The 19,758-nt window shown below is 45.5% G+C and overlaps 1 protein-coding gene across 1 annotated transcript; it reads right to left on the bottom strand.

Moving 5' to 3' along the window:
• Positions 1-1,531: 1,531 nt before the first annotated feature.
• Positions 1,532-17,027, bottom strand: SCAND3 (SCAN domain containing 3). Its single transcript, XM_045800613.2, has 4 exons — positions 16,142-17,027; positions 7,091-7,238; positions 4,668-6,163; positions 1,532-3,642 (listed from the first exon to the last, which is right to left on the bottom strand). Exons 1-4 carry the CDS (start codon positions 16,559-16,561, stop codon positions 1,726-1,728), a joined length of 3,981 nt encoding a protein of 1,326 aa, XP_045656569.2. The 5' UTR covers positions 16,562-17,027; the 3' UTR covers positions 1,532-1,725.
• Between the last annotated feature and the right edge of the window lie 2,731 nt (positions 17,028-19,758).

Here is a 19,758-nt window from a genome sequence, read left to right as displayed (position 1 = left end):
TAAATGCAATTTAAAAACGACACAAACATAAATGATAAACAGGTACAAGCACAAAGTCATACGCGCACACGAGAGAACACGCACTCTGTGGTGTATGCGTGCACCACGGGTCTAGACGGGAAACTCGCCGAACATAGGAAGACAAAGGTCTTCTGATTTACAGAATCACTAGTCATCAAATTCATGTTTTCATGTAAACTAGACCTCAATAAAGCTGCTAAAGAAAAAAAATGTACGGTAAGACAATAAAACAGGGAGGAGGAAAGGGAGGAAAGACAAATATTCCTTAAAAAAAAAAAAGTAGAGGGAAAGCAATTCAGCCTTCTGGTACTGAGTCATTTGCAGGAAAAATACACAGGCATCTAAAGCAAATATCTGAGAGGGCCAAAAATCACATCAACAATTTTGTCCAGATGATTCTAATTCTGCTTTCAGATATCCAGTATTCTGTATTTCTTAGAGAAAATAAGGGAGTTTAGTTCTCTTTTAAAATGTACTCTTTATGTCCCTCGGTTTCTTTTCTCCCAGACACTTCAGGCATTTATAAAAATAAGTATAAAATCACCACACATACATTGCTTTTTAACATTGAAAATTGGAAGCACAATACTTTACTCAATCAACAAATGGCAAAATTTTTAAAACCTAAGTCCCTTAGCTCCAAAATAGAGTCAAGCAGGAGACAGGAGACCTAAGATGTAGGAGGACAAAACCAAACTACTGTCGTGGACATATGTCCACCACTAGCACCTTATTTTTGAAAAGCTCTAAGATTTTATGAAACACATACAATAAAACATAATCCTACTGAAGTTTCAGAATTGAATGTGAAAAACATTTCCTCCACTTTCTAAGAGTTTTGGGATCCATTGCAATGGAACTTTTCAATCAATAAACTAGTAGTACATTCTGTGTTACTAAACACCCTCCCCTTCTTCAACCTTCAGTTACTTTTCTTTGAAAAGCAGCACTTACTGTTACGCTGCTTCCCTGTCTAGGAGAAGACTCACTTTCTCCGAGGACCTTGGTCTGTTTTACCTGAAGAGCCTGCTAAGAGCCCGTTCTCAGTCATTCCGAGCGAGGGCAGACGTGTGGCGCTTCCTGAGGTTATTACATGCCCCAGAGGAGCTAAAACCCCTGGCTTGTCCCACAGAACCGCAGCAGCAATCGGCTCAGGAAAACCTGAACACCTGTGCCTGATCCGGCTCTGCGGTCCGACCCCCCCGCCCTGACGAAATCGGAACTTAGCAACGTGCCTCCAAAGCCATGACACCACCACAAGGTGCTTCCCCACCTCAGCCACATAAACACTGCGTCTAAACGCGCACCAACAGAGGAAACCCAACGTCAGCTTCCACCCAGTACCAGCTGGAGAAGCCCACACCTCCCTGACCCTGGCACCCCGATTCTAATTCCAGCCCCGAGTCCACTTCCCGTCATGGTCTAAGACAGCATTTCAAAGAAGTCATCCTACAATCTAAATATCTTAATGAAATACAACAACAACAAAGACGTACAAAACGTAAGACCAAATTGTTTAATATTAGAAGCAACAGATTTAAAGTTACATTTTAATAAATATAGCAAGAAAGAAAAGAATTATAAAAACTGTACATTTAACTGAAAGTGTACATATGGACAATTTATACAGAGAACTGCTATCCTAGTAACTTTCCATATTCCATGATGTGCATATGCACACCCCGACTGAACACCTTCAAGTTTTTAATGTGATAAGTGAGCTTGCTTCTTGCTTGTCAATCTGTCTAACCTCGGCTGGATGGATGACAGTGCTACTCTCAGGGGATAATGGATATTTAAACTGTTTCTGTGTTTTGCTTTAATGACACTCAGAGTGGAGAACCCAGTCTCACAGAGGGACGTGGAGGGGAACAGAAGAAGGGATTTCAGAGCCACCTCAGCAAGCTCAGGGTACACATTTTTAACTTTTATCCAAAAGGAAGCAAGTGATGCTGTACTTTCAAAGTTCATTTTCAGCCCTTCATCCGTAGCCAGCTTCAACAAGTTATCCTGTAGGGTTACGGTTAAATTTACATTATCTTTTGATGAAAGAAATGGATTTTGGATCCATGAGTTTCCTACGCGTGGATCTTCTTTCGATGGAAAGTACAATTCAAAACAGTCCAACAAATTTGTAAGATGTTCATTGATAACTTTTCGCAGATGGACAATATCAAGGTCACTGCCCACTTCATGGATAACTGTTGTTAAATTATGGAACATGTCATAACAATCTGTAGAAACTCTGTTTTTCCAAGCTTCTAACTTCCGTTTTTGTCCTTCAATCTTATCAGCCATTGAAAAACAGGTTGCGTTCTTTCCTTGCATGGAAACGTTAAGATCATTAAAAATACCGAAGATATCAGATAAATAAGCAAGTCTGGCTGTCCAATTCACATCTTTGAAAAGCTGGGACCAAACTGGTTTCTTGCTTTGCAGGAACACTAAGAGTTCGTTTCGTATTTCAAACACTCTTGACAGAACTCTCCCCCGTGATAGCCACCGAATCTCGGCGTGCACTAACAGTTGCTCGTGATCAGCTTCCATACTGTCGCACAGTAAAGAGAACAGTCTTGAACTTAACGCGTTAGACTTGACATAATTCACAATTTTTATCGTGTCAGTAAGCACGCTGTTTAGTTCCGCGGATACCCTTCTCATCGCCAGACTCTCTCGATGAATGAAGCAATGTGTTATTCTGCATTCTGGCGCAAGCTCCTTGAGCTGGGTAAGCACTTCGGAGTGCGTTCCTGTCATGGAGGCTGCGCCATCAGAACAGACTCCTACACAAAACCTAAATTCCAGGCCACACTTGTCGACCACGTAATTCTTCACAGCTTCGTACAGTTCTGAGCTAGTTGTGTGTGTCGGTAAAGAGGCTGAAAAGAAGAATTCCTCCTTGATATCATCACCGTGTTCGAACCGCACGTACACCAGCAGAACGATCATGTTAGCGATATCTCTGCACTCATCGAGCTGCAACGAGAAGTACTTTGCTTCTCTTATTTGCTCTATGAGCTGGTCTTCCATGTCGCTGGCCAGCTCCTGAATGCGCCGGGCTATGGTGTCATTGGAAAGTGGCACCTGGGCCACCCTCTCCGCCGCGGACTCACCCAGCATCTCCAGACAGACCTCTCTGATGCAGTCTTTCACCAGCGTCTCAGCGATCGTGTAGGGCGTTTTAGACTTGGCGACCGGGAGCGCCACTTTGTACGAAGCCCGCAGGGCATTGATGTTGATGTGAGAAACACTGAACACCTGCTTTGGCTGGCTTTTTAATTCGCTACTCTTCCTCTCAAAGAATTCTTTTGGTTGTGAACTTACTTCTTTATGTTTTGAATATAAATGCCGCTTAAGTTTTGATGGTTTCATTGCTTCATTAGCCAGTATGTCTCCACAAATAATACACTGTGGTTTCAGCACTTCACCATCAATTACGGCTACAAACCCAAACTCGATATACGAGGGATCATACTTCCGAGTAAAACTTGTGTGAACTCTTCTGGTTTTCACCTGCTCTGGGTGACTTCCATCGTTACCATTTCTCTTACTACTACTGCCATATTCAGAAAAGGGATGTTTTTTCTTGACAAAAAAGTCCAGTGAAGGTTGTTTTGCCATCTGCAAATTATGATGAAAAATAAACAATACAAATTTTACTTTCCTCCTTTTTCTGATAAAAACTATAAATTAAAAACTAGGCTTGATTAAAAACTTAAAAATGGTTTTAAAATTAAGTTATAAAGATAAATAAAGGCTTCCATTTTTCCGAGTTACAGCAAACTAGCCATCAAACATCACACGTTGTAACTGTGCTTGACTGGCGTGCATCTCCCCCCACAGTGACTGGCCCTGGGAGGTTAGTGATGCCCGAGCCGGCCCGTGTTCTATTCAAAAACGCAAGTTCATGCATCACGGGTCTGGATACTATGGTGATGTCAAACTGTTATGACTTTCTGAACACTCCTGATTAGTGTACTTAGCCCTCTGTAGACCAGTGCTGGTCCGCAGATCACACTCTGGGTACCATTGGCCCAAATCATGCGTAACCTCCATGTTTCAAAACTCCAAACTCACATTAACTCTACTTTATAAAACCTACTGATTTAAAATACATCTATTTGGCCTTATCTCATGCTCTCCATTTAAATCCGAAAACTGAGCTTTTTCTCAACACAAACCCGTATCCCCAGTCGAACTGATCATGCCTTGCCCTTCCAAAATACTTCTCACTTGACCTGAGCCGCCCTTTCCTGGCTTACCTCCCCACCCAAACTTACATACAATTAAAACAAAGTAACATTAAGATGGGCTTTTCCCACATTCACCCTCCTGGAGAAACACACCCTCACACACGCGGTCTTAGCTTTCTCACCCCCCAGGAAATGCCTGACACCAGAAAGGAGTAAAAGAAATACCGCCATGACCCCAGACAACAGATAAAGCAGCATTCAAGGTTACAACTTCCAACCTGAAAAGGGGGGGGGCATTAAAAGTAATGGGCTTTTCTCTGGAGAAAACCAACCCAAGTTGGCCCAATGGTGCTTCATGTCTCTACCGCACACATCCTCGCCCACCACGCGCACAGTGACATGTGATGAAGCTCTTCCCCTGCTCTCATCTGCAGCACACACTCAGACTCTTACCCAATCTCCCACTTTGTCTAAGGAAAATGGTGTGTCTGACGGCTTCAGCATTTTGGAAGTCTGACCAGTCAAACTTCTCTGGATCTCGTCACGTTTCCTTTTCACTGTCGTGGTCTCACAGCAGAGACTACACGCTCCTCTGTGGCGACAGCCCTCAGCGTCATGTGGAGGGGGCGCTCTGCGGATCGCACGGACGTTTCCATCACGCGGTACACGACTATGAGCCCCTGAGCGTGCTTTCTCACAAACTACACAGGATACAAATCTCAGTCTGTCTTCGGGAGGCTTCTTCGCGGCCCCTGGAGGAGAAGCAGAAAGATGCTCTCCGGTATCACTGCTGTCCGTGCCCGTCTCCATGTTCTCTGCCGACTGCGCTCCTGGCGTGCTTCCCAATTCTCCGTCGGCCTGATCGACCTCATTGTCTGGCCGCAGGCGAGCAGTAAGTTCTTCAGCTAGCTGACAACGACACGGGCCTAGTTTAGCTTCAGAGCTAAGGGTGCCTGCAGAAGGAGGCTGCCGCATGCCTCGGTGATAGGGTTGATTTTGGGTCATCTGAATGAACCACAAAAATTCAGCCCAGTGTGACGAACGGTTAGTCTGCATCCAGGAGATAATCCTATTCTGGATATCCTCATTACTCTGATTCATAGAACTTTGGCTTTCACAGGGCAGAGGCTTCCCATGGACAATTTTCAATTCTGGCCAAATATTACTGAGCTCACTGACAATCTGCCTTGAAAATTCCCTCCCATTGTCAGATTGTAGGACACTGGGTGCGCCAGTGATTGTAAAAATATCTAAAAGAGCATGTGCAACTTCCTTAGGCTTTTTAGATTTTAGCGACCGCAAAAAACTCAACCTCGTACGAAGGTCTTGATAATGCATAATAAATTTATACTCCCCATCAGGATTCAATTGCATGTCGATAAGATCCACTTGGCATCTTGAATTCACTTCCTTCATTGGCTCTGATGTTAGAACTTTCTTGAGTTTTGAGTTTTTCTGTTGGCATGGTCTGCAGAGAGTCAAGTATAGCATTATAACTTCCTTCGTGATGTTCCTGTACTTTGCTTGTAACTCTTTTTCCATGCGGGTACGCCCACCATGTCCAATGCTGAGATGGGTGTCATGCAGAATGTCAAATAACTCCTCGCTGTGCAAGTAATACCGTACTTTATCTGTTTCCCCATTGACAGCCTCAATCAGCTTCTCATTTCCTTGTACGAGGATCACATCAAATCTAGCCAAGCGACGGGAGTCAACGGGGTCCTTTCTCGCCTTTGCTTTCGCCTCTTTCACTTCCCTTACTAACTGACAGTACTTCGCTTTAGAAAATATCTTGGTATTATTACTTTTGTTTTCCAGTAACACTGCTAAGCTTCTGCAGAACTTCTCTCTCATGTTTTCTGGTTCAATTTCTGGTTCATCAGTGTCTAAGCTACTAGGGTTATCATCACCCATGCTTTGAGACATCATGGAAAGCCACAAAAATGACCCTAAAATATGAAGAAAAAACCAATTAGAATATTTGGGAATATAATTAGAAATATATATACTACCCAAGTAGCTACTAGCGTTTGAGGTAGAAGCAGAGGCTATGAGCACACAAGCTGGTGGAATACAGTTTTAGTTCGGGAGTCCAGCCTTGGAGGAACAGAAGGTAAATGAAGAACCCCAGCCCAGAACAAAAAGTGCTGACACAGTAAAGAGCAGAAAGCCAGGATGTGACCTTCCAGAGCAGTATCTGGGATTAGCCTTAAAGTAAAGCACTGTTTTATGAAAAACAAGAAGTAAATTGATGTTATTTATTTACTTACTACCTACAAAAGACAATTTTTTTGGCTAGAAAAGCCTCAGCAATACAGTAATAGATTTTTAAAAAAATATTTACTTATTTATTTAAGAGAGTGTGAGTGAGCAAGCAGGGGGAGGGGCAGAGGAAGAAGGAGAAGCAGACTCCCGGCTGAGCAGGGAGCCCGATGTGGGGCTCGATCCTGAGCCCCAGACAGACGCTTAACTGACTAAGCCACTCAGGCGCCCCTCATTTTCTTTAACAGAATTTCTAAGTAGTATTTCCAAGTCTTAAACATCGTATGTGACAAAATTTGCGGCAGAGGCTATAGAAGTGGGACCTATGGCTACACTGACAAGCACGCCCCACAGACATCTGGCTTATCCACAGGTACTTAACTCCACTGCAGAATGTCCACGGAGAGCCACAGGTATTCAACTACTGGAACCGTATTCAACTATTTCTTACATTACCACGTGGCTGCTTCATTCAACTCCTCTAACAGCCTCACACGACGCGACTTTTCCTTCAGCTATGCTCAGTAAGGCGGCAATGGATGAGCTCTGCTTACTTCTCAGGACTGGACCCTTCCTGCTCTCCAATCTCATCTCTCAGACCACACCGTCCTCACCGTTATCTTGCAGTGGGTGTGGCTCTGGAGAGTGACATTCCATTCCGTCTTCCACGGGCTGCAGCTGGGCACCTAAGGACCCCTCTGTGGTGTCCACAGGAGTCATTTCCTCCATAGGAATTTCCAGCCCATCTGTGCCCTGTGGGACCTGAGGACAAACAGGAACATCTGGAAATTAACAGACGTGCTCACTGCACAGACCACTGCGCAAACCTCAGAACATTCTTCTACTGAAATAGAACATAAGAAGACAAAAGTCTTCACTGAACTCTTAGGAGGAGTCCAAGACGGGATAAGAAGAAATAAAAAGTGCTGGGACTAATAAAGCCAGAGCCAGACAACAAAAGCTGCCTCCACTGGACAGAGGCCGATACTCATCCCCATGGTTGCTGTTTGGGGGAATAACAACAGAAACACATTAACGGAATCCTCCCTAAATTGTGATAATTAAAAGAAAATTGTAAATGGATTTCGGTGTGAGCAACTAAAAATAAATACCTGGGGTGAGGTTATGCAAATTATTTAAGAGTTACTAATGAGCTATTCAGCCCAGAGAGGAATCTAACAGTTGTCTTGGAATAAATGTGGAAAACGTTACCCCAGTGTTATGGACGGGAAAAGAAGCCAATCAGTTTGGATGACTGTGTTGGGTGAAAAAGAACACATTATCTCCTCCTTACACTAATCATCTCATATATGGTTTATAATTAAATTTCCCTAACTGTCCTCAAAATATATTTTATGTTTTTTTTAACTCTGTGAAACAATATTTATTCACTGCTTTTGGTTATTATGTCTTTTGATTCTTTTAATCTAAAATAGTTTTCTGCCTTTTTAGGACATTCCATTTTTGAAAAGTCAGAGCCAGTTATGTTACAGAGTATCCCACGTTAGGGATTTGTCTTATTCTTTCTTTGCAAATGGACTCAGGTGAGTAATTTCTGGAAGAAGGCTACGTAAGTGCTGTGTACTTCCTGTGGAGTGTCTCAGGGCACACGTGATCACGTCGTCTCATTACTGATAACGTGATCACGTCTTAGCTCAGGTAGTGACCACCAGCTCTACCCATGCACTTTTCCCACTGGAATCAGTAAGTCAGCTATGGGGTGATAGCGTGGAACTCCATAAATAGCCCACTCCCCAACACTCTGAGCATTCACTGATGATTTTGATAGATTTTTATACTGGAGGCTGCAAAATGACTGCCTGTCTTTATCATTCCTTCTACATTTACTAGCCAGCAATTTTCTGTAAAGAGCTTTCTGTCTCTTTTTGGGGAGAGAGAATGGCAGGCGTGTGAAGGAGACAAACTCTTAAGCAGGCTTCAGGCTCAGCACAGAGCCTAAGGCGGGGCTCCATCTCACGACCCTGAGATCATGCCCTGAGCAACGGCAAGAGTCAGACACTTAACCGACGGAGCCACCCAGGTGCCCCTCTGTCTCTCATCTTGAATATCAGTATAGACTTACTTTGTAATCCATTCCATCCTTACTCACCTCGATCTTAAACTGTCTCCCATTTAGCCCCCAGCGTCCCTTTCATCAGGTTCCTGCATCCTTGAACACAACCCCACTAGTGTGTTTAGCACATCCATGCTTTCCAGAACAATGAACCCAAGGACCATGCTGTATTTTCCCAGATCTAGTTCCAACTGTTTTCCCCCAGAAGTCTTGATTCACTGTAGAGCAACCGTGTTAGTAACGAAGACTGAATAGCTGGTAGGCTCGCTGTTAATGGTGCGTCCTCCCCTCCAGGCCCTTTCATGAACAGAGCTGGTAAATATACGTCTAGATTATCATGAATTCCATTCCATGTCAATACCACTAGACTTACCTCACCTCTCCGTATTCCATTTTAACACCTCCTTCTCCCACAGCGACACGAACAAAACCCAGTTCAGTACAATGTTTGTATTTACACATATGCTCCGACCCACAATAAACACCCAAGTTTCAGAATTAAGTGCCGTGTGTTGTGCAGCGGTATCTCTTTGTGGCTTTCTATGCCCACAGACGGTACCCCACAGAGTATATAATCAGAACCCCGTGTTCAAGTCACCTGAGTTATTGTTCTGCTGTTATTGTTATTAATTTGATATGCGGTTGACTTCATCTGTTTCTGTGTTTAAACATTTTAACATTGCTTTTAAAATATTTAAAACATTTACATGATATTAAAAAATTAAAATAAATATTCAGAGAAGTCTTGTTTATATTCTACTCCACCCCCACTCCCATAAGAAACCATTTTGGGGGCACCTGGGTGGCTCAGTTGGTGAAGCGTCTGCCTTCCGCTCAGGTCATGATCCCAGAGTCCTGGGATCGGGTCTGCATCAGGCTCCCTGCTCAGTGGGGAGCCTGCTTCTCCCTCTGCCTGCAGCTCCCCCTGCTTGTGCTCTCTCTGTCACAAACAAATAAATAAATAAAAATCCTTTAAAAAATAAATAAAACAAAACAGACCACGAAAGCTACTTTTTTAAAAGAAAGCAAGTTGTCATCTCCCTAAAAACACCTTCCGGTGTAAAGGACACAAATAACAGGCCTGGACTCTCTGGCTGGAGCTCTGACTATGGCACCTGCTCCCACCTCTGCGAGTGGGCTCCATACAGTGGAAGAGCCTGGCCACTTCACATTCTTGCCAAGCCTGCTTTCTTGCACAACAGCCTCATACTGCAGTCAAACCAAACATTTCAGACTTGGTCTGCCTTGCCAAATATTCTCAAGGATAAAATAATGAAAAAATCGGACCTATTCCACACTATTAGGTGTAGAAACCTAATCAATTCTTGCTCTGCCATATTACCCACGCTCTGCATCTAACTTGCAAAATCCAAGTAAAAATTTAGCTTATCCTTTGGAGGGCATTTACAAACCTGGTTAATTCTGGAAATTTCCCTCACTAGGTCTTTGCTTTACAAAAATAATTCCTCATTCACATGACATATGAATCTAAAAATGTGCACATAGTCAAATACCCCAGCCTATCATGCAGGAGACACCACGATGGGATAAAAATCTTTTCATTAATACAATTTTTAAGGATTTATTTATTTCAGACAAAGAGAAAGAGAGTACACAAGCAGGGGGAGGGACAGAGGGAGAGGGAGAGAGAGAATGTCAAGCTGACTCCACACTCAGTGTGGCGCCCACATGGGGCTCGATCTCACCCAAGAGTCAGCTGCTCAACCAACCGAGCCACCCAGGCGCCCCGCAATTACTACGATTTTTAACTGGAGTTAAAAAATGCTTAGAAAAAAGTACACAGCTCATAAGCATAGAGCTCAGTGATTTATCACAAAGTGAACCTCCCTGAACATGATCAACGTCTCAGAAGGCTACGTGTGCCCTACTCTCTTCCCCAGAAGTAACTACGACGCGGACGTCCATCACCAGAGTCATTTTGCTTTTTGAGCTTTATATAAACAAAATCAGACGTGTATTTATTTTTGTCTGACTTCTTTGCTCAACACTATGTTTGTGAAATTCCTCCACACTGTTGTATGCGGTTGTTCATTTATTTTCACTGTTGTAAAGTATCCAATGGTACAAATACACCATAATTATGTTCACCTACTCCATTTTAATAGTCATTTCACTTGTTCAGCGTTTCTGGCAACTGCAGTAATGCCGCTATGAATATTATTTTACATGTCTTTGAAAGTGTTTCTTGTAGACACATACCTGGGAGTAGGTTTGTTGGATCATACAGTATGGATGGCTACACGTGGTAGATGTTTCTGAAGTGGCCAAAACAACTTATTCCTACCAGGACATAAGCATTCTCGTGGCTCAACATCCTTACCCAAATTTGGTCATGTCAGCACTTTTAATCCACACTGGCTGGAATAAAGTGGTGCCACCTATTGTTTAAATTTGCATTTTTCTGATTAGTAAGATTGAGTCATTGTTTTAGTTTCATGGGCCCGTTATCCTTTTTCTGTACAGTGCGTGTTCAAGTCTTTTGTTGATTTTTTATTGGGGTATGTGTCCTTTTGCTTATTGATTTGTAGTGTATTATACATTCAGATAGGAGATTTTTGTATGTAGTCTGGATCTGGCATAGGGAAATGTAAGTCTGGAAGACCTTATTGTTTGGAAGTGACGGTCTCAGGGACAGCTGAGCTTGTGCTGAGATTTTCAATGTTAAGGTGTGACAAGCTAAGCAATGGAAAACAATTATTATGGCAAATTAAACAAGCCATGCATATTTTAAAAAAACTTTTTATCCATATTACTATAGATGGCATACAATGGGCATAAAGTCCATTATAATGCACGTGTAAGTTCTTAACACTGCCCCAGAAAAATTCATTAATCTACATTATCAAATTCCTAATGAAGTTGTCACACAACCCAGATTACCATAAAATACTGTTGATTTGCATGTCCTGATCTATTTTAGCTAATTGGCTAACTCCCCCTTTGTAGACACTGAAAAGAAATGCTAGCTTAAATAATCAGGAGTTATCCTATAGTTGACAATAAAACTTAGAATTAAGTGGGGGTTTTTTGCTCATTTTTGCTGGATTAGTAAAGCATATATAAAAGCATATACATAAAAATATACTATATATAATATTATTATATAACATTATATTCAATTTACTAGGTATTGATGGCATCTCATCATTTCCTATGCTCAATGCTGCTATGATTTTTTAAAAATAAAAAATGAAAAAAAAAACAGAGTCCATAGCAATGTTCAGATGTCAGCTAGTGAAATGTTATGCTTTAAAATGTACAGATTACAGATAATTTTATATTCATCAGCAGTATCTATGGATAGAAACAACTTTGTTTCTAGTATTGTCAACCTCCTCTCCTAAAATTTATCAACCGAATAAAGAAGTTTCTGAAACGGCTCCAGACACATTTATGTTCAAAACAGGAAGTGGGAAAATACGGAACTAAACACATCTGTCCCATTTTATAAGGAAAGTAAAAACTTTCCCAGAAACCCCCAGAGAACATGCCTATTTCTCCCCGGCCAGAGCCATGCTGCACAGCCAACTCGAGTACAAGGAAAGCCGGAAAAGCACATAGGCAGGTACGTGGGCAACAGGAGCAGAATCATCATGTTTGAAGGAGGGAAGAGGGGAGAGCGGATGCAGGTCTCCCCGCTGTACAGGAGTAGAGCGTTCCTACGAAAACCACTGTAAGCCGAAATGGCACACAGCCAACAGTCTCCCCACTTTCTGCAAGTCCACGCGGGGCTGCTTCGCCTGTACAAGGACTGCATTCGTCCCCGTGTTTGCTCACCAGCAGAAATCCACAGAGGATTTTCATTCTGATGCAAAGGAGCCATTGCTGTACCAATGCAGGTGTTCTGCAAGGGCAAGTGGAGTAAAGTGAAGTGGGGCAGAGCGGAACTTTCTGAAGCAGGGACGCTTGTGTCCAGCTGGCAGCTAAACGTGTCTGCAACGATGGCATTGTCCCCTTCCTCCAGAAACCACACAGAAACGAGAGCAATGAGAAACACATATGCAAATGAAATATTCCATAAGACGAGGAGATACCTATAATCCTGAGTCGTATGAAAAACGATCAAATATGAACATTACCCAGAACTGACCAAACACCAAGTCCTACCAATGGCTACATTTCTCAATAAAGCTGAAAGAGGAAAATTCTAAAGTAACAAGCACATCTTAAGGGAAAAACCAGTATTGTTTATTTGAAACAAAGGGAGAAGATGTGCTGGCTAGAGGTAAGAAACTGCGTATACAGGCATCTATGTTAGAATATGTGAACTCATGAAAAAACATGCTTTCTGCAAAACCATACAAAAAAGTAACCAGGTTTATGGAGAAAATAAAATTACAGGATAGACTACTGAACATCTACACAACTTTGTCATCACAGTGCTAATAAAACTGTAGCAATTCTAGTAAAAATAAAAGCACTAAAAGCATAGTCAAAAAGACATACTAAAAAGAATGATTACATTTCACATAGGACTTTACCTTACAAAGGTGAAGCTACTGTGTTAGAAAGAGGTACGAGGAAAGGGTGGAGCAAGGTTAGAGATGCTGCCATCAGAAGTCCAGGTGGAGAAGCATTTGCACATTTTCCAAGAAACGTAGTGATTTGGGGCACCTGGGGGGCTCAGTCGGTGAAGCGTCTACCTTCAGCTCAGGTCCTGACCCCGGGGTCCTGGGATCAAGTCCCACGTCGGGCTCCCTGCTTAGTGGGGAGCCTGCTTCTCCCTCTGCCTGCCACTCCCCTCTGCTTGTGCTGACAGGTAGATAAATAAAGTCTTTAAAAAAAAAAAGAAAAGAGAAATGTAGTGATTTTAGAAGAAGTATAGTAATGGTTCTGGCTCATTGTCTTCTTTTTACTTCTTTGGCATTGACATAAAAAGATATCCAGTTTTTGCTGCTTAAACATCTTCCTTTGTTCATAAAGCAGCAGCTTCTATGGCTCCAAACAGGACCTTACGCGGAAGTGCGATCCCACCGCGTTCTGCATTATGTCTGGCCCACTGGCACTCCTTCTCCAGCGGACCTAGAGCAGAAAGTGACGCGGAAGTAACCTCTTTCGGGGTAGCTTCTCCCACACCTTCCATTTGTGCCTGAGTGACTACCTGTTGCAGCTCTTACGTGAAGAGCTCGTCTGCGCGGGACTGCAGCAGCTCCCCAACATCCTTGATCCCAACTTCTCAGATTCAGCCTCCTCTGCCGAGCAACACAGCTGGCTCTGCTTGGGGCAGCTCTCATGAGGGTTCAGGGCCTTCAGAATCATGACCTAAATCAGGGAGAATGTTACGCTACACTCCAAGCAAGCAGGCTTTCGTGACATCATTCCAAACCTCTACAATACTATCAACGGCAAGTTTAATGTTGAATTTATTCCAGAATGCAAACACTGTAGGTGCAGTAAACATCTTGAACGTTCTCCTTAAGTAATGAGCTTTAAAGGCTGATACCACACCCTGATCAAGGGGCTGGAGTAAAGAAGTTGTATTAGGAGGGAAAAGAGAACTTTGATACTTGAAGAAAGCAACTGCTGGAGGATGGCTTGGATGGCTTATAATTCTTGAGAATTAAAAGAATTTTAAAAGACAATTTTTTCCTCTTGCAGTTACTTTTTTAGATCACCTACAAAAACATCACCTAAAAGACCAACAAGTACCTCCCCGTTTTGCAGCCTCTCTGCTAGAACTATAGCAAGCTAGGCTTGCAAGTCCTTTCAAAGCTTGTGGGCAGGCAAAGTGATGAACCACAACAGGCTTGAGCTTTACACCCTCACGGGCATTTCCACCCAGCATCACACCAGACGATCTTCTGTAGCCTTCAGCCCTCGAGTGTGTGTTTCTTCCTTCAAGATACAGGCTCTTGAGAGAATCTGCTTCCAACAGACACTGTTTCATCAAAATTAAAAATCTGATCCCAGGTACAGCCTTCTTCATCAGTCAAATTTCGTAACACTGGGAGAACCGTCTACACTTCTTCCATCTGCACTCACAGCCTCACCGGAGGGCTTAACGCTGCAGAAGGTGTGGCAGTTCTCGAAGTCACTGAGCAGACACTACTTACGCTAAATGAAAGCACTTCTGCAGGACTTCCAGCTTTCATCTTAAAGTGTTCACATACCGTGAAGACCTTCTCTTTATTCTGAGAAAGGCTGCCTCTGACTGCTTCCGTGTTTGGTCCGCAGTCCACACACTTAACAGATGTTCCACGTCCTTCATTTCCTCACGTCTTGTTCTAACCACCCTGAGCACTGGCACTGGCCCAGCAACGTAACTCCCCTTCGTTTTCCCAGTGTGGTCTCGAACCGAATGCAAAGCTGACTCCTTCGCATCCATCAGTGTCACAGGTTCTTCCATTTTCTTCATAGCGTTTTATAATTTCGAGCTTTTCTTCAATTGTTAAAGCTTTTCTTCTTTTACGCTCAGTAGCAGGAATTTTATCACCAGCATGCTCCTGCGCCACTTGTAAACCCCTGTGCTTGCTCATTTTCTGGAACACAAAAAAGTTTAACAATGCACAAAGATGGGAGGGAGCCATGCAAATGAGCATCTCCAAAACAGAGCGTGTGGCCAAGAGAGCCCAGAGGAAGGGCGTGGAGGTGAATGGGCATTTGGCACAGCACTGTCTGTCTTCAAAATGCGCTGCATTCCACTATCGTCAGATACTTTCCATTAAGCCGCTCTTACCTGGTGGCCCAAAACATCCACGTGCTGGTCAACTTCACGTATGAGTCAATTTCAGCATCATACAGACTCAGGTCCCTATTTATCAGTCTCATATGACAGATGTGCATTTCAGAAAAATGTGTTTTAACAGATCAGACTGTATACATAATATGTTCTTATTTAAAGGATTCAGGTAAGTGTATGGATGCTATCATTATAGCAACGTAAGAGTGTTTGGCAACATCCATAATGGTCTAAAATCACTGTCCTAGAAGCAAGTATACTCTCTTAAAAATAATCTCTAATGTGATGGTGAAAGACCAAATACTGGGCTCAATACACTTCCCGTACCAACAAGTCCAAGTACTGGGAAGTATCTAGAAAACGATGCAATGAATCTCTTTGTTGTACAGATGAAGACATTAAAGCCCAGAGAAGGTGTGATATGCCCAAGGTTACACAGCTCATTAGTGACAGGGCCTATTACGGAATCCAAATCCCATCATTCACCCTTTCCTGATTATTTCTATTACATTTGGCTACTTCTCTATTTGTGTCTCCTAGAAGATATTCCTTATATTCTTATACTGATTAGTTTTCATATATGGTTAAGGTAGTGGGCATCCTAAGAAGAGACAGCTACTTTACCCTCACAGTCACTAAATAAATATATTTTCTGCTGGTAAGCGTTGGACCAAGGTTTCCCATTTGGTTAAATCGAGTTACCTGGATCCGCTATCACTTAACATCAACACTGTCATCCCATTGCATGAATGCATTCCTCTGCACCGGAGGTCAAATGGTAACGCCCCAAACCAGAGTCCGCAGCCACCAGCGTGAAGTTCACCGCACGCACTCCACCTTGGACCCATGAACTCAAATTCCCCAGGGAAGCTGGCACTTGCCAGGTCTCACCTGCTGTCGAGGCTCATCCAGCTCCCTCTCCAGATCTTCCAGCACAGTCACCACCTGCTCGCCGCTCTCCGGCTGCTGCTCCCGCACCCAGGCCTGCAGCTCCTCGGGCAGGATGGTCAGGAACTGCTCCAGCACCAGCAGCTCCACGATCTGCTCCTTGCTGTGGGTCTCGGGCCGCAGCCAGAGTCGGCACAGCTCCCGGAGCCGGCTCAGCGCCTCGCGGGGTCCGGGAGTCTCCTGGTAGCAGAACTGTCGGAAGCGCAGACGGCAGAGCTCCCGGGTGTGAGACGCGTCCTTCTGTGGGCAGGACTCCTGATCCCACACGTGGTCTTCTTCCTTAACCTTCACTCTGATAATCTCCGCGTGTTCCCCTGCAGCCCGGCCAGCCAGGCCCGGGAGGAGCCCGGAGGCGGCGGCCATCCTGAGCCCCGAAGTTCAGCGCGCCGCTCTCTGCGCCCGGGGTCTGGGCAGGTGGGCCGCTTGCCTTGCGCGCCGCCCCCGCGCTGAGTCCGGGAAGTCGTCGTGAACACAGAACGACGGCAGCCGCGGAGGACGACTTGTGTCCGGGACGACACGGCGTCACTGGAGCGAGTCCGCGGGACGGGCGGCCGCGCTCCGAGCAGACTGGAACCGCGCCCAGCGCAGAACCGCGCAGCACGGGACCCGCCACGCCGAACCCCGACGTGACCGAGGCCGTCGCCGGCCTCACGACGCTTGGGCCCCGCAGCCGGGCGGCCCGGCGCGGGGAAGGTCGCTCCGGAGCCGAGCCCGGCGGCCGCTCGCACCCCGGCGTCCCTCAGCCGCGGCTCCGCCCCCGAGGAAGGCAGAGCGGCCGCGCGACGCCGGGCGCAGGGCCACCCTCCCGGCCGGCGGGGCTCCCCGACGCGCAGCCGCCCGCACGTCCCCGCCGGCCAGGCGCGCACTTCCGGTCCGCTCTAGGACTGCGGGCGGTGCGAGCTCTCGGTGGTCGTGGCCGCGGGCTGCGGCGCCCCGGAGCCAGCGCGGGGAGAGCCGGCGCCGCCGCCGTCCGCCGTCCGTTCCACCGGCTCCAGGCGGCTCTGGGTTTTCTTGGCGGTCGGACGCTGGTGCGAGGGCACCCCTGCGGCGCACGCCACGGCCGCGAATTTGCGGGCTGCACCCCGCCTCCCTCCCCGGTCGCCGCAAGCCAGGCTCGAGAGTCACCTCTCCATTTCACGGGTGGAGAGGCGCCCGACCCACAGAGAGGGTCTGCGAGCGCGGCCCTGAACCGACCCCAGAGAACGACCCTGCGCGCTCCGGCGCGCTCCCAGAGCCCCGGAGTCCCCGCCCGGGAGCCCGGAGACCCCCCGCCCGCCGCGAGCTCCCTCGGGCCGCGCGCTCCGCAGCCACGGCGTCGGCAGGTGCGCGCAACCGCTTCCGCGCCGCGCGGGAAGGCTGTGGCTAGCGCGGCGCCCGGGGCCTGGGAGCACCTGCTGCGGCGCGGGGCCAGCCCTGGTTCCTCTGGGTCCTCCGCACCCAGCCGGCCTCCCGGCCTGGTTAACACCCTCAGAGAATGATGCACACCCGAGCAGTGCTTGCTGAGGGCTGGACGGCTCCTCTCTCCATTCTCTCTTTCCTTCTACTTTGGTCTCTACTGATGACTCACATTTTGGCATTTCTGATTCAAGAGGCTTTGAAGAATCAGGACATGTCTTTTGGAAATCTCTGCATTAAAAATTCTTACCCCTGGGTTCTGTAAATGGTCCCTAAACCATTTTTCAATGGTCAAATTGTATGTAAAATTTTTCCTTCTGTGCCCTAGTGGTCAGATCTTCAAAGGAGCCTCCCCGGTTTCCCAGCCACTATTTACGTGTTGCATTTGTCTTCTGTGGTTTTCCCGTAGCCAACTGCTCACCCTTTGCACTCACGGATTCCATCTTCTATCCCTTTTATTTTCTGTGCTATGCTCACGGCCATGCTGAGCCCAGTACGGGGTCAACGTGGAGTAAACAAGACTTCTAAACCCTCTACGGAAGGGCGTTTATCTCTTGGTAGATTATCACTTTTAATATCCAAAGTGATAGACACCTGTAAACAAAAAAAAGTATGTCACAAAGGTGAACATGGCAAAAAATGAAAAGCTCCTTTAGCCCCCAATTCCATTTCTCAGAAAAATTCATACCAACTTTGGTATATATTCCTCGAACCTATTTAAAAGTGAGTATATAAACCCACAAATTAAGACATAAAAATTACATCATGCTCTATATTACAATTGAGAAATTGCTGGGGTTTGTTTGTTTGATTTAAAGTAAATCCTCTCCCAAAACTGCCAAGCCAACATGTGGGTACCTACCTCCATCCCAGCATTTTTAGTAGCTGGCTATTATTTCCATCAAGTGAATGGGCACATTTTCAAATTTCTGATATCGCAAAATATTACAATGAACATTCTTAAACAAATATTTTTAATTTTTTTGTACTTAAAGAAAAATTGTTGAGGGAGATTATCTTGAAAGATACTGCCAAACAGCCCTTCAGAGAAGTGTTTATCATGACCCCTGACTTGCACGCACCCCCCAAGGCCCTGGAAGGGGTAGCCCTGTGTGAAACATGTTTTGTAAAAGTGCCAAGTGTATTATCATGGAGAGTAGATAAGACTGCTGCCTCTTATCCTCAGATATATCACATACACCTGAGAGTGGCTGCATCTAATTCTGTGTTGATAACGTCTATTCTTTTTCTTAAACAGAACCCCCTAAGTTGTGTAGGCTGCAGACCTCACAAACTCTGGATAGCAACAAAGCGGGCTGGAGAGTGCCCCAACTGCCTTGACTTGTATTCTGCTCATCGCCTCTTCAGCGACAGTGCAGGTCAGAGTCCGTTATCAGCTTGGCCCCGTGGAAGCCTGACCCACCTCCGGGTTGGAGATACTGCATTTATTTAGAGGAGATATTTAACCACAACGATGCTATCCATCCTCGGTCCCATGAAGCAGCGGCTAGCACTTTGGGCCTGGAATCCTCAAGCTGCGTTCGAGTCTCACCTGATGCCACTTCTTGTACTTTCTAGTTCCTGGGATGGCAGCTGTACGCACAGCAGTATTCAACTTCCCAATTAGAATCAAACAGAAGAACCTGGGGATTAAATTCCATTTTCAAAAGTTACCTCCCTGGGGCACCCAGCATCTTCAACATTTCCAAGTACAAAGGTGTTCCCCCCCCCCAGATGCCAAGCCCCATGAATAGGGCACTTCTCACTCTTGAAGCACTCATCCACCCTCTCTCCTTCCTCCTCATTCCCACCACCTATCCCAAATCCCTGGAGGGCAGCCTGGAGGTGGCAGGATGCTCCTTGACCGGCACCAGGGTAGGGTGTCCTCACACCAACAAACATTGCAATTGAACCACCCAAGCTGAGACTCAGGGACAAAAATGTGCTTGAGGAACATTCTTCTCACCGTGTAGACAAGATAGAGTTGGGCATAAAGATCAAACCTAGGAAGTCCGTACACTCATGTTACCTTTAGAACGATGAGAGAAACAGGCCACAGGAAGGAAAGATTTCCTTCCAAAAGGACAGGAGCTAAATTAGGAAGAGACAGGTATTAAAAAAAAAAAAAAAAAAAAGGAGGGGTGCCTGGGTGGCACAGTCGTTAA

This window comes from Ursus americanus, chromosome 32, assembly GCF_024610735.1.
Source record: "Ursus americanus isolate L20-20 chromosome 32, mUrsAme1.1.p, whole genome shotgun sequence".
Taxonomy (NCBI): Eukaryota; Metazoa; Chordata; class Mammalia; order Carnivora; family Ursidae; genus Ursus; species Ursus americanus.
The sequence above is the reverse complement of the archived record's forward strand: the minus strand, read 5'-3'. Positions and strand labels throughout refer to the sequence as shown.

Excerpts from the sequence above, each read along its gene's own strand:
- SCAND3 (XM_045800613.2), bottom strand. The coding sequence starts at position 16,561 with ATGGCCGCCGCCTCCGGGCTCCTCCCGGGCCTGGCTGGCCGGGCTGCA. Across the intron at positions 7,239-16,141 it reads TGGATGAGCCTCGACAGCAG|GTCCCACAGGGCACAGATGG; the intron begins GTGAGACCTGGC and ends GTTTGTCCTCAG. Across the intron at positions 6,164-7,090 it reads ACACCCACTGCAAGATAACG|GGTCATTTTTGTGGCTTTCC; the intron begins GTGAGGACGGTG and ends TTCATATTTTAG.